The 13,819-nt window shown below is 44.8% G+C and overlaps 1 protein-coding gene across 1 annotated transcript; it reads left to right on the forward strand.

Annotated features, from left to right (window-relative positions):
* Positions 1 to 12,902: 12,902 nt before the first annotated feature.
* Positions 12,903 to 13,514, forward strand: LOC136454285 (uncharacterized). Its single transcript, XM_066454755.1, has one exon. The coding sequence runs from the start codon at positions 12,903 to 12,905 to the stop codon at positions 13,512 to 13,514; it is 612 nt and encodes a 203-aa protein (XP_066310852.1).
* The last annotated feature ends 305 nt before the right edge of the window (positions 13,515 to 13,819 follow it).

Below are 13,819 nucleotides of genomic sequence, written 5' to 3' on the forward strand. Positions count from 1 at the left end.
TACAATGCTTAATTAAGATCCACTCCACTTCAGTGGCAGTAGAATATCCTACTAGGCTTTAACAATGACCATGCTATATAATTCTGCCATTCAGGGCGAGTCCAGGATATTTCTTCTTCACGAAGGTATGCATATAACATTTATAACTAAATCATGTGCATATATTTACTATGAGTAACCAAGTATAGTAAGGTGCAAAAAGATAGTGGATGGTTATGCAAAATATTCTTAGAAGCATCCTAGCATTTTTAAAGATTATGGTACATGCAAATTTTCATAATTAATACCAAACATTCGTTCATCCCAAAAATTCATTACGCTAGGAAAAATAAATATGAGCTTCTCAAGGGTGATGAGTCTAAGGTCTGCAGGATTTAGAGAGCACATATACTTTATACCATGTTTCTTCTAGTGTAATCATTCAATATTTTATTCTTGCAATTACATGGTATATAATTCATAATAGGGTTGCACTAGTATTTTCCATAATTAAATTCAAAAGCGTAGAAAATTTTTCAGAATTAATCCACTATATGATTAAGAAAAATTAAGCTAGGCAAAACAACAATTAAAGTGCAAATTTAATGTTGTATACAAGTTCTTATACATACTGGATATAAGAACATACAGTAAATATATATAAACAGATAGTCATAGGGTTAAACAAAAAAAAACTATGTTTTCCGATATCTTATATACACAACAATCCCATAAATCCGCAATTTCCAGGAACGGTAGGTATTATTCTGCAAGAATACATAGCATAAAATCTTCAAGATTTAGTGGACTATAAAATTTCTGATTTATATAGTCTCATTCTTAATTGCTGAAATTCTTATATATTTTTCTCGGAATTTTCCACAGCGTATTTCTTTTTCTTGGCCCAATTCATTTTCTTTCAATTCCATAGGCCCGAAGGACTGCTTGGTCCGACATGGATCACCTCCCTCTTCTCAGCCCCACCTCCCTCTTGGCCTCTTCTCAGCCCCAACGGTGGCGTGCGAGCCGCACGTTAGTGGAGGCGTGGAGGTATGGCGAGCGGACAGCATTAGCATGCATGCGGTGCAACACCAATGCGCGATTTCCAAGCGTGTAGGCAAAGCGGCATGCAGGCCACGAGAATTTGTGAGGGCGACGATGAGCTGGCCATGTACGCGACAGGCCGGACGGCTAATACCAGCAAACCGTGAGCTGTGGTGCGGCGTTCATGGGAGGCAACTCAATTTCTTACGTAATCTCAACCAATTATTGGCTTCTTGCAATTCGACTACGAGTCACTATTTGCTTCAACAATTTCAATGTGTGTTTGTATCCTTCAGGGATGCGATAATAATGTAGGCTTCATGCCTAACTTGCAAATATCATGGTGGCTGTGTCCTACAGGCCACGATGGTTAGCGGGGAAGACTAGTTCAATGGCATTATGGCAAATAGCCAGCCTGAGCCCCTGCGGCATTCAGGCCATACTCCGTGCATCTGAGGACAGCGGAGTTCCAGTGTGTTGCAGAGAACGGGCGACATACTTCTGGCAAGCCTTTTTTATTCTTTTCCTTTTTTTATTATTAACCGTAGATGCAAACTCGGTAGTTTATTTACTGTATGTGTATATACTTCGAGTATATAGGTACTTCGTGTATGATTCAATATGCATAGAATAAATAGACCAGCTCGATGGCCGGTACAAGCAATCTGCTGGATGCGTTTCATACCTCGTAGAGGATGCCAATTTGATCTACCCCACATGCTACGTAGGGCAGTGGTTAATAGATACATACTACGTAGGGCGTTTGACACTGTCTTAGAATCGCCTGCTTGATAGCAACGGTGCATGTCGATGTAGTGCAGATCGATAGAGGTAGCAGATCAATTGCGCTAACAACATCGGGATGTCGACGTCGTCGAAGTCGCGGTGGGGACGTCGGCACGAGCGTTCGTGTTGAGGTTGGCGGCAGCTTCAACGGCGATGTCGACATAGAGCTTGCCGTGCTGATAACGTGTTATAAAACATGTTGACAGTGGTTAGGACCTTTCCCTCTCCGTTTCCCATGATCAACATAGTAGATGAAAGTATAAGAACAAATAGACATCAGATAGGGAAATTATTCTTTATTGCTTTGAATATTGGCCATTACAACATAAAGCTCCCGCATATATATAGTCCTGCCAAGGTCTAAGAGTTTTGGTAAGAGCCTATATACAAACAGACTTGATTAGAATTCCCCCTCCTGCTTTCCTTCTAGGATTAAGTCTGTATGTTTTACAACAGACATCTCCTATTCCACCAATGTTCAATTCGTCTCCCCGATCGAAAACCTGTTCTTTTTTTTTTTTTTTTTTGGCTCCTCAATGTTTTTTACACACAAGTAACGATCGTGATAATGTCTCTTCAAGCCTGAACTTTGTGACTCTGTGTTTTAAGTGTCGGCATTACCTACCACCGTACCGCAGCTTAATTATAATCCTACCTGCAGTCTGCAGACTATCTTCAGCGTTTTGCAACTCGGACGGTTGCATTGTTGACTTATATTGATCCTTCCCAAATTCAAATTCGAAGGGTGAACGCCGAGCCTCGAGCGTAGAAAGCTGAGCAGGTTCGCGGCACGTCACGTCCAGTTGTCCTGGCGCTGGCGTATAGAGAATTGGCCTTGTTTGTGTCAAAGTAGAACGGCTGGTCTGGCGCGTAGAGAGTTGGCCAGGGTCGTGTCACGTCCAATTTCTAGTAAGTAGTTGACTAGCCGCACAGACAATAATTAATGGTGCCATTTTCAGATGAGTTTGCGTGGCTGTGTGTTTCTGATCTGGTTCGTTCTCAAAAAGTCTGCAAGTTTGGTCGGACTGCCTTTGCCCGGCATAGATTACAGTTACAGCTAGCCGTTGAGCTGCATGCACTTGATCACCTTGATGCCCACTACGGCTCTACATTCGTCTGGTCGTTGACTTGTACTCGATCCATCCCAAATTACAAGACGTTTGACTTTTCTGATATCAAGTTTGATCACTCGTATTATTTTCAAAAATTTATGCAAAATATCTTGTTTTATTAATAAAAGTTCTTCAAGAATGATTTAAATTTAACTATGTTTGCACAAACTTTTTGAATAAGATGAGTGGTCAAACTTGGGATAAAAAAACGTCTTATAATTTAGGATGAGGGAGTATTATTAATTATGTTTGTCAAAAGTAGAGCTCTCTTCGTCCTGTTCGCTTGGCTTATAAGCCGTACTTTTTCAGCTAACGAACAGTATTTTTCTCTCACAACAAATCAGTCAGCAGTACTTTCAGGCATAGCTTATCAGCCAAGCGAACAGGGCACATGGAGGCATGGCTGTTATAGTCTAGCAGGCCGGTATACCTGTATCCTAACTAACTTTTATACTACTAGTACTACTTTAGAGAAATCGATCGAGTTTGGATGTCTTTTGGATAGTCACCCTGTTCGGTCGTTTCTGTGGTTTATAAGTCGGCTGATGCAGTTTTATTATGAGAGAAAAATACTGTATCATACCTGATAAGTATGGCTAATACGATCAAGCGAACAGGACGAGCAGTGGTTTGTAGCTGCACATTAAAAGCTGCCAAAGCCAAAGCTCAGCTCCTACAATAATCCACAAGACCAGAGGTAGCTGGACACGGTAAGTTGAGTCGAGTGATACTCGAGTACGTACTCCTATTCTGATGCACAAGTAGTTACTCCTACTGTACCCTTTTCCGTGCAAAATGATGTTATGGTCACATCTGATTTGGTAACCACTATATATACTAGCGCTTTCAGCTCTGTATCACCGACCAAACCAGGGAACTGCCGGAGCAAGTATCCAAGAGATCAGATGCCCGCGCCGGCCGCACCCTCTGATTCAGTGCACAAGTTTCAGCCTGCCTGCCACCTCGCGCCGCCGCTGGATCCGATAGATCACTGCTATGTTCGCTTGGCTTGGCTTGTCCTACTTTCCCGGCCGACGAATAATATTTTTCTCTAACAATAAATCAGCCAACAATATTTTTAGTCATGGTTTATCAGCCAAGCGAACAGGACACACATGCTGACATGCACAGGCGTCGCGGCGGACGCGGGCAGACAGTCCGGACAAAGGAATAATCAGCGGTGGTGGAGCCGAGCGAGGCCTATGCGTGCCTCTGTGTGCGTGCTTCTGTCCCCTGTCCGCGCCACGCCAGTGCAGCGCAGAGGAATCCTTCGTTTCTTCTGCATGCGGGCAGGATGAGCTCCAGTAGCGGGTCCAGGTCCGAAGTCCGATCCGTCCATCCGCCGTTCCGATCCAGCGCACACGCAGGCCTCTAGATCTGGCTAGGCTTGGGCTTGGCCGAATTTTTTATTTTTTAGCCTTTTTTTGAAATTTTTCACAAATATGTTCATGAAGGTATGATTTTAAAATCTGGACTCTTAGCTCGGCGCCAGCATTAGCTTGGCGCCAGCGTTGCTGGCGTCGAGCTTACACTTCTCGGCGCCATCGTTGCTAGCGCCAAGATCTTGGGCTCAACGCAGACATGGAGGTGACTTGGCAGGTAGCTCAGCGCTGTAGATCTTGGCGCCGAGCTTGGCGCCATAGATCTTAGCGTCGAGCTTGGCGCCGAGGTGGTGTTTTAACCCGGCCCCCAATCTTCTTGCCCGAGCCTTCTTCCTCTTCTTTCTCATCCCTCTCGGGTTTTTTATCTCCCCACTTCACCCTATCTCACAAATCGCATATTGGACCTTGGAAACTTTGATTTGATCCATAGATCTTCGAGAGCAAGGTATCATCGCTCCCCTTCTAGTTTTTTCGCATCGATTCGGTATATATTAGTCGGATTTTTCAACCTAAGAATCGTCATGACTTAGGGTTTCATGCAATTTTTTATATTTGTATTATACAGCCGTAGGATGCCAAGGCGTGGAAAAGCTAGCAAACCAAGATAAGCGCAGCGCATGTTGTTATGTTATGGGTTCATTGTTGTGCATCAAATGGGAAACCCTAGGTTTATGGTTTAATGTTAATTGCTTTCGGTTCTTAGAGCGAAATTGGTTGAATTATAGTTATGGCCGGATGACCGGAAATACCTGACCCATTGCCTCTACCTAGTGGTGTTCCAGTGCCCATGTGCTTTTGCGTCTATCCTTGCAAGGTAGCCAAGTCCGATGAAGAAGACACGTATAGGTAGAGGTATTGGATGTGTTCTAATTTTGCGTTTGAGCCTTCACTTCGTCAGCGCCGTATTAACAAGATGGTGAGGAATTGATGTTTATGTCATATGACATCTTGTATGATTTTTTTTGTTTTGTAATAATTGCATTTTTTGCAGCCCCCTCCACCGCTCTGTGATTTTGAGCAGTGGATCGACACTGAGATCAAGCCTGAAGACAAGAAATGGATGTAGAAACTGTTGCGGTGAGAGGCAGAGGACAAGGAGATGATGGAGAAGAGACGCAGAGAGGAGGCTGCAAAAAAAGAGCACAAGGAAGAGGAGGAAAGGAGGCATGTTGCTGTGTACAGGGAGGAGAGGGAGAAGAAGCTTGAGTGTGCACGCCGAGCGAAAGCGGCGATGGAGGAGAATCCCGATGCCCTGAGGAAGGGGAAATGGCCTTGTTGCACTCAGTAGTCTCCATGACTTGCTAGTTCTATAGTTTATTCATGAACAATGTTGTCTACTATCGGCACGTACTTCTAGTATTATTGTGTTGTTTAATGTGGCATAGTATTGGACTTTTCATTATGTAGTTGTTTTCATTATTTGTGGTCATAATATTCAGTATAATGTTGCAGATGTAGTGAAATGTGATCACGTGCTGCAAACACAACCTAACAAAGTAGGGCATTGTATAATTCGACACACAAAACACATGAAATGACATGTGAGAACATGTACCGAACTAGGATACAAAGTTCCTTCGACTAAACCTAACATGCCTTAGGTAATTAAACCAAACAACAAACGCATGGATGTACTATGTGAATAAGATAGGGTCGTCCTAGTAGTGTGGCCACATAGCAAATTGTGCTGCACCTTCTCCGTAGTAGCCTCCCATTGTTGGTGCTGGTGGTGGCTAGGGTGACGGCGGAGGCCCCTTGTTCTTGTGGTTAGGGCAGGTGCAATATGGATCATTGCAGAGTGACTTCTGTGAATCGGCACCATTGTTGTTGTCGTCCTGTTCGTCATCCTTGTAACCGCTGCTAACTTCCATTTTCTAGATCGAAGATACAGTCCTGCAAGTAGTAGATGTACTCCGCATGTGGATAAATAGGTCAAGGATCGACCCACCTAGTGAACCCACAGTTTTCTTTGGCCAAGGAAGACTGCAATAAGTATGTTATGTAAGTTGTATAGAAGAGGAACATATTGAAGAAACAAATAGTAATAACAATTACCCATGCTCGCGGACATTTGAAGAAATGACGACCTCCATCTATTCCCTCAGTGAATATCTGCACTAGGCAGTCCTCACCATGCATGCATTTTGGCCACTCTTCTTTCCATTCATCGTATCCTCTCAGCGGTGCCTCTTTGGTCAAATTACTTTTGCTCTCAACTGGGAACCTCTCATAAAGAGCTTCCTCAAAGAAATCGAGATCAAGAGAACCCTCCCACATAATGGTAGTTCCCTTCCTCTTTCCTCTCCCTCTGGACGATCCTCCAGACATTGGTATTGCAACGAAAGAAAATATTAGTTGGGAAGTAAGTAGCAATGCATCCAACATTGCGTATATATAGGCAGAGGTAGGTTTAGTTGTCGTTTCAATGTGTTATAACTGGTCACAAGAAGCTTAATTAGTTTCACTGAAGAGCCTATTTCAATGGACACTGAAAAGCCTAGATTCGTTTTCTGAAAAGTCTATTCGTCGTTGACATGATAAATCACTGAAAAGCCTAGATGCTATAGGTGTACTATGTAAGTGAAGTGATAAATCGCTGTTGTCATCGTACTTCTCGTCCTTGTAACAGAAAAGTCTATTTTCATTATCTAAAAAGCCTAGATTCGTTCGCTGTTACTGAAAAGCCTAGATGCTATTGGTGTACTATATAAGTGAAGTGATAAATCGCTGCTGTCATCGTACTCCTCGTCCTTGTAACTGAAAAGTCTATTTTCATTGTCTAAAAAGCCTAGATTCGTTCACTATTACTGAAAAGCCTAGATTCATCTGCAAAGTGTCTGTACTGGCACCTGCTCATACCCATCCTCCCAGTCCCCATATATCATCTTCCACGCTCGCTGCTTAGCCCTCCAAGCTTTACCATAATTTATCACATAACCTCCATACAACGCCTCACTGGTCCTGATAATTGTCCTAACCTTCATGTTGGGTTCTCCCTACAATATTCCCATCAACCGTTTGGCAATGAGGGTAGATGTCAACTGTCGATGCTTCAGAGTCAGCACATGATCAACACAATTGTGTGGCCCGATAACTTTTGTGATCTTCCACTTTCCGATGACCTTTTGCTTTCTTGTACAAACCCTCCATGGGCAGCGTTCCTTGTCATACACAACTATGTAATGGCGCTTCGCATATGAATGCAAGACCTTGTAAGGTCTCTTTCGTATCACTACAAACGCCCGCAACCACCTCTTCAATGCAGGGAGGTCCTTGAATACCCTCCCATTCTCAATTACCATGTTAGGGCCGGCATCAGGAGCTTCTAGGAGCTCATCATCATGTCCTTCTGCACACGCCTGATCGGAATGAGCAAAATCGCTGAACTCGTGAACTCTTGGATCACGGCGACCGGAAAAGATATGCCTCAGCATCTCAACATCACTCTCTGTCAGCTCTCCAATAGGGCGATCATCATCAGAATCAAGAGCCCTTTCCATCTCATATGGCTCCGAATCATTCATAATTTCAACATTATTAGAGCCACGGAATCCATCTCCACAGCGCACTTGCACAGCAACAGGGGGCACATCCACATTGTTAGGAATGTCTCCTCCAACATAAGTAGAGAAATAAGGAAAGAATGAAAGAAATGAATGTAAGGAAGGGGGTAAGCTCCCAATAACCATGCGGATAAGACACTTACTCGGATGATTCTGTATCAAAGGGATCTCATGAGGAGGATCTGTCACAATATCATGAGTCTGACAAGCATCTCCAACTACCTCATTAGGGGTAGATTAAGCATCGGAAACTATAGGTGCAACCTCCACATCCATATCAGGTTCCGGGACGGGAGGGTCGAAGTGTGGTTGCTGACCCATTGGTGGGGAAAACCCATGAGGGATGGGATCAACTAACACCCGACGCACAACCACGTCCAAACATTGCAGCTGGCTCTTCATAGTCGATCTCACATAGTTCTCCCACTGATCCGCACACCCAATTGGGATTATTCGCCTGAGGATGTTGGGAGGAGAACCTAGGTGCAGTACACCCTCAACTGCAATGCCATCATCATCATCTCCAAGGCAATGCAGCTCCTCCCGAGCCCTTGCAACCATCTCACTAAATGAAGGTCTATCATTGAATAGCACAGGCACGCTTTGCATGTTAACAAACTCAACATATCCATAGCGATCACAATCAACGGTGCCTCCATGATATATGGTCACTAGGTTGTCCATTTAGTTCAAACACATAACGAAACACATGTCCTTTAGTCCAAATTAGACAATAGATAGTACCTAACAAGTACTTTCTAACTATAAACTAAGTAAATAAGATAATAACTGCGTATATATATACAGTGTACTCATAAAATAGCTATGTCTATGTACTTATGTATCTATATTTCTATCTATCTACATATCTAACTATATCTATGTACCTATGTATCTATGTTTCTATCTATCTACATATCTATCTCACTAGATCAACTACCTGAGTCATCACATTTACTAGTAAATAACAAATAATCGAACTACTACATTATAATCAAAGCTAACTAAGTACCTATATTGCATATTCATAATTTTTACCTGGCGTGGCCGGGCGCTGCAAGGCCAGGGGACGGCGCAGGCGCGGGCGCGGCCGGGGATGGCCGGCGCGGGCGCGGCCGGCCGCCGAGGGCGCGGGCGCGACGGAGCGGGCGCGGGCGGGGACGGTGCGACAACGGTGACGGCTCATTAGAGAGAAAGAGAGAGGAAGAGAGAAAGGAAGTGAAGGCCCATATGTAAGAGAGGGCTTGGCGTCAGGATTGTTGGCGCCGAGCTCGGCATCAAGATCCACGGCACCAAGATCCACGGCGCCGAGCTGGCTGCCATGTCAGCGTCCACACCGTCAACGTGGCCCTAAGCTCGGCGCCAGAATATATGGCGCGGCGTGAACAGTGAATTTCACCCATAAACAGTGAATTTCAGCTTGTTTTCTTACCAGCCGAACGGCGCCATGCCTCACGCTCACACGATTTACGAACTCGCCGTGAGGCCGGGCCGGCGAGATACGCAATAACCCCTCAAGTCATTTTCACCGCCGTGTGTATATATATATATATATATATATATATATATATATATATATATATATATATATGTATATATATATATACCGTGTTAAAATGGACCCCCGTAACACGCACTGTCCTTGGGCATCGCAGCAAGTGGACACGTACGCACACATGAACTGTACAATATCCGTTATGCGTCACCTGCAGCGGCAAGTCGGCAACATACACGAGAACTGAGTGCTAGCTCAGTTGGTGTGCGCTGCGGGTGTGCAGGCCACCTGCCCGGGTTTGATGCCTAGCATCTGCACCGGATGTCTCATCGAAAACATGGTTTCTCTTAATAATTTCAGTTGCCTCGCACGGACATATCATCACTGTCATATATTTCATTCATGTTCTCTTAACCTTAGTTATAGGTGGTAGGTCTAGCTTGCGCACTAGGGGTATGTGCATATGATATGAGTTAGTGCGTGAGTTCAGATAGTGCACAGTAAAAAAAGAAAAAAAAAGTCGGCAACATACACAGCCGTTGGTTGTATTTAAAGCAGGAGTATTTCGGTTGCCAGTAGAGACGGAGATGACCGACACGGATGGAGGGAGGTTTATTTACAGGACGTACTCCGCATCATGATGACGTTGCTGCATCCATTCCACTCCATTCTTTATTAATTTGGAGGGGCAAACAAAGACAGACGACAGCCTAGAAGAAGGGCAGAGATGAGCAACAGAACAAAGCAATCCTCCCCTCGCTGCCTTTTTTTCCCAGCTGCAGGCTTTTTGGCGGAGCTTCACTCCAGCTCCGGCGCAGACTGGCATTGGATCCCATGGACTCCACCGAAATGCTTGGGGTGGTCAAAAGTCTAGTACTAGAACATGCACGGCCTTTGCTTCCGGATCAAGATTTGGACTTGTGCCACTCACCACTCTCTCACTCATCACTCATCGGTGTTGCTTCAGTTGCAAGACGAGAGGACAAAAAAAAAAGGCATTCGCTGACAGCACACACTCTTGAAGAGACACCGTTACCTACTTCTACTCATCCTTTTTTTCATGGCCTCCCTCTTTTCTTTTCCATAAGTACCCTGTTAATCGATAAGGACTATCGAGTAATTGTAATTGGACTAGCTGCTGACTGTATAGGAGTAAGCGTGTTTTCTCTCTGCTGTTATGTTACAGCGTAGGAGTACTCAAGGGCTCTGCTCTCCGGTGGTGTCTTGTATGCTAAAGAAATGCTACCATAGGGCATGGGAAGAAGGCTCTGGGTACACATGGAGTGGGTCCCTCCGAGCAATGGCCCGCAGGTCGGTGTGACATAGAACTGGCTACCGGCTGCGTCTGTGTTCCTTTGCTTCTAGATCTGCCACACCACACTTTGGTGGTGTCACTCAGACTGAGAGATATGATCCATACATAGGGCTTGTTTAGTTCCCAAAAAGTTTTTCAAAAAGTGCTACAGTAGCCATCACATCAAATCTTGCTATATATGTATGGAGCATTAAATATAGACGAAAAAAAACTAATTGCACAGTTTGGTTGGAAATTGCGAGACGAACGTTTTAAGACTAATTAGTTCATGATTAAACACTAATTGCTAAATAAAAACAAAAGTACTATAGTAGCCAAATTTTTTCAAATTTTACGAACTAAACATAGCCATACTCCTGCATATACTTGCAGAGTAGGAGTACTACTACTCCGTATGCAGGACGGACAACTTGGGCCCTCGATGTCAGCTCGATCGACGCGACTTGACAAAAAAAAAGGAAGGCAGATCAGATGCACGCATGATCCGATGGATGGTCGTGGCATCTGGGGATCTCCGTTGTTGCCACTTTGTACCTTCACCCTGTAGCAAAATGTACTGCTGTATCTGTATGAACAGATGCAACCCCAAAACATCATCGTGCATGTAACCGGATTCCACAATAAATGTGGTCGCGGTGTTACTAGATCAAGAAGGAAGAACAAAAAAAGGCTAGGAAGTTAGTACTCGCTCGTCGGTAATTGAAATTTCGTACGCGACACAAAGCCGGACAACATTTGACACGCAACTAATTCTGCACGCAATGTGCATGTGTGCTCGATCAGTAAAACTGTTGCCAGTACTCGGTGGGTACACAGACACAGAGAGCTAGCCGGCATGCATGCAAATGCAATGCCTGTTTGTCCTACGGCGAGTATTTTACGCACGGGGTCTCTGTGTCGCATTGCGTTGCTGGTTGTTGCAGTGGAAACAAAATGAAATGCATGCAAGGCCATCAGAGGATTCCCGGGCGGCGCAAGCAGGCAAGGAAGATCGATCTCGTACGTAGCCGCACACATGGCGCCTTACCGTACAGGCCACTACCACCGCGGAGAACGTGCAAATATACCTTGGCCAACCACCAGTCTTGCAAGGGACGCTCAGCTCAGCTCAGCGGGCTGGTGCTGGCGGTTGAGTACGTAAAAGCGGCCGCAACAGGATCTACAGTACCTGTCAGCCTTCCTTGTTAACCAATTTTCCCGTGAGAGGCAATTATACTACTCCTAGGTACGGTAAGCATTTTAAGTAATCTTGCAAGAGTAAAATGCATCGTAGGCCCTTGAACTTGTCTTAGGGTGCCACTTAGGTCCACAAACTCTCAAATTGTACTTCTGGCCCCCCTAATATTGTTTAAATATGCCACTTAGGTCCATAACTCATCGGAACAAGGTTTTGGCCGACGTGGCGTGGACAGCGTGGCGCTGACTGTGTCCAAGCGTACGTGAGCCGCGCGTGAGCCTGGTTTGGGGCGTGCAAATAAGCAGAGAGGCCACCCAGTTCTTTTCATATTCTCTTCCCAGTACTTCACCTCTTCGAGTCCGCCGTCACGGACACACGAACTCGCAGGGAGCACGTGGGGCGGCCGCTAGTGGAGGCAATCGCCGGCAAGTTAGGAGGTCAACACGGCGGAGGAGTGACGCTGAAGCCCGGTGGTGTGCGGATTCCCACGGTGGTCGTGGTGAATCTGCACGATGGTGGCGGTGTTGCGGCCGAAAGGGCAAGGCCAACCTGTGTATGGTGAGTGAATCTCCTTGAGCTCATTTCGTGATAATCTTGGTCTTCGCATTGAATGTAGTTACATGGTGTTGAGAATCGGAATGGCAAATGTTTACCATCTTTTATGATTTTGGTTCGTCTAGGGTTTGTGATTGAACTGTTATTTCTCCCAATAATGTTAGATGTCTTGGTTTGTATGAATCTTCCCTAATTTGTTAGCAATCTTTCCAATTTTAGGAGCTGATAGTGGTGAGTTCATAGTTGAGATGCATCATGGAGGTTTTTTTACTGGAACATGAGTTAATCGGGCCTATGTTGGTGGGCAAGTTCACTGCTTTGATCATTGTGATTATGATCTGGCTAATGAAGATGATGATCTATTCATGGATAATGTTGATGATCAAGTGGTTGATCAAGGAGTTGCCAAGGGAAAGAAGGTACCCAAGGGAAAGAGAGCTTAAGTTGTGGTGGGCAGAGGTGATGGGGATTTCTCAACTGATGATGAAGGGTTAATGGTTCTAAACTCTGATGCTGAAAACAATGTCACATTCAATTTCAAGTCATTCAAGCATGAAGACTTGGACAATCCAGTGTTCAAAGTAGGAATGATCTTTGAGTCTGTAGAGTTGCTAAGGAAGGCTATTACAGAATATAGTATGAAGCATAGGGTGGATATTAAGATGCCAAGGAATGAGAAGAAGAGGCTGCGAGCCATATGTGAGAAAGGATGTCCTTGGAATTTGTATGCTTCAGATGATAGGAGGGCTCATGGAATGATGATAAAGACTTTTTGTGGTGAGCACAACTGCCATAAGAAGTGGGTATTAAAGAGGTGCACATCCAATTGGCTTGCTGATAAGTACTTGGAATCTTTCAGAGCTGATAAGAAGATGACACTAGGGAATTTTGCTAGAATAGGGCAACAAGAGTGGAATCTGACACCAGCTAGGACAAAGCTTGCGAGAGCTAGAAGAATAGCAATGAAAAGGGTAATGTGTGATGAAGCAGAGCAATATAAGTTGATGTGGGACTATGCTCAAGAGCTAAGAAGGACCAATCCTGCCAACCACAAGACCACTGCCACCTACAACTGCAACAAAGCTGGGGAGGTCAACAGCATATAAGAGAAGTGCCAAGCAGGGTGACAAGTCCAAAGGTCAGCAGAAGAAGGGAGGAGACCCTAACAAGAAGAAGACCTGATGTCCAAACACTACGCCAGATTTGCACATCACTGCTAGCCTCATCACTGTCGGATTTGTGAGAACCGGCAGTGATGTACCTTCACTGCTGGTTATGAGCTTGAAAATGAAAAAATGATTGGGGCTGGGCTAAAATTGGCAGTGAAGGACCACATCACTGCCGGTTTGTCGCTTGAACCGGCAGTGTTTTGGCGGGCACTCATCACTGCCGGTTTAAGCCAAGAGCCGAC

Source organism: Miscanthus floridulus, chromosome 5 (genome assembly GCF_019320115.1).
Source record: "Miscanthus floridulus cultivar M001 chromosome 5, ASM1932011v1, whole genome shotgun sequence".
Lineage (NCBI taxonomy): Eukaryota > Viridiplantae > Streptophyta > Magnoliopsida > Poales > Poaceae > Miscanthus > Miscanthus floridulus.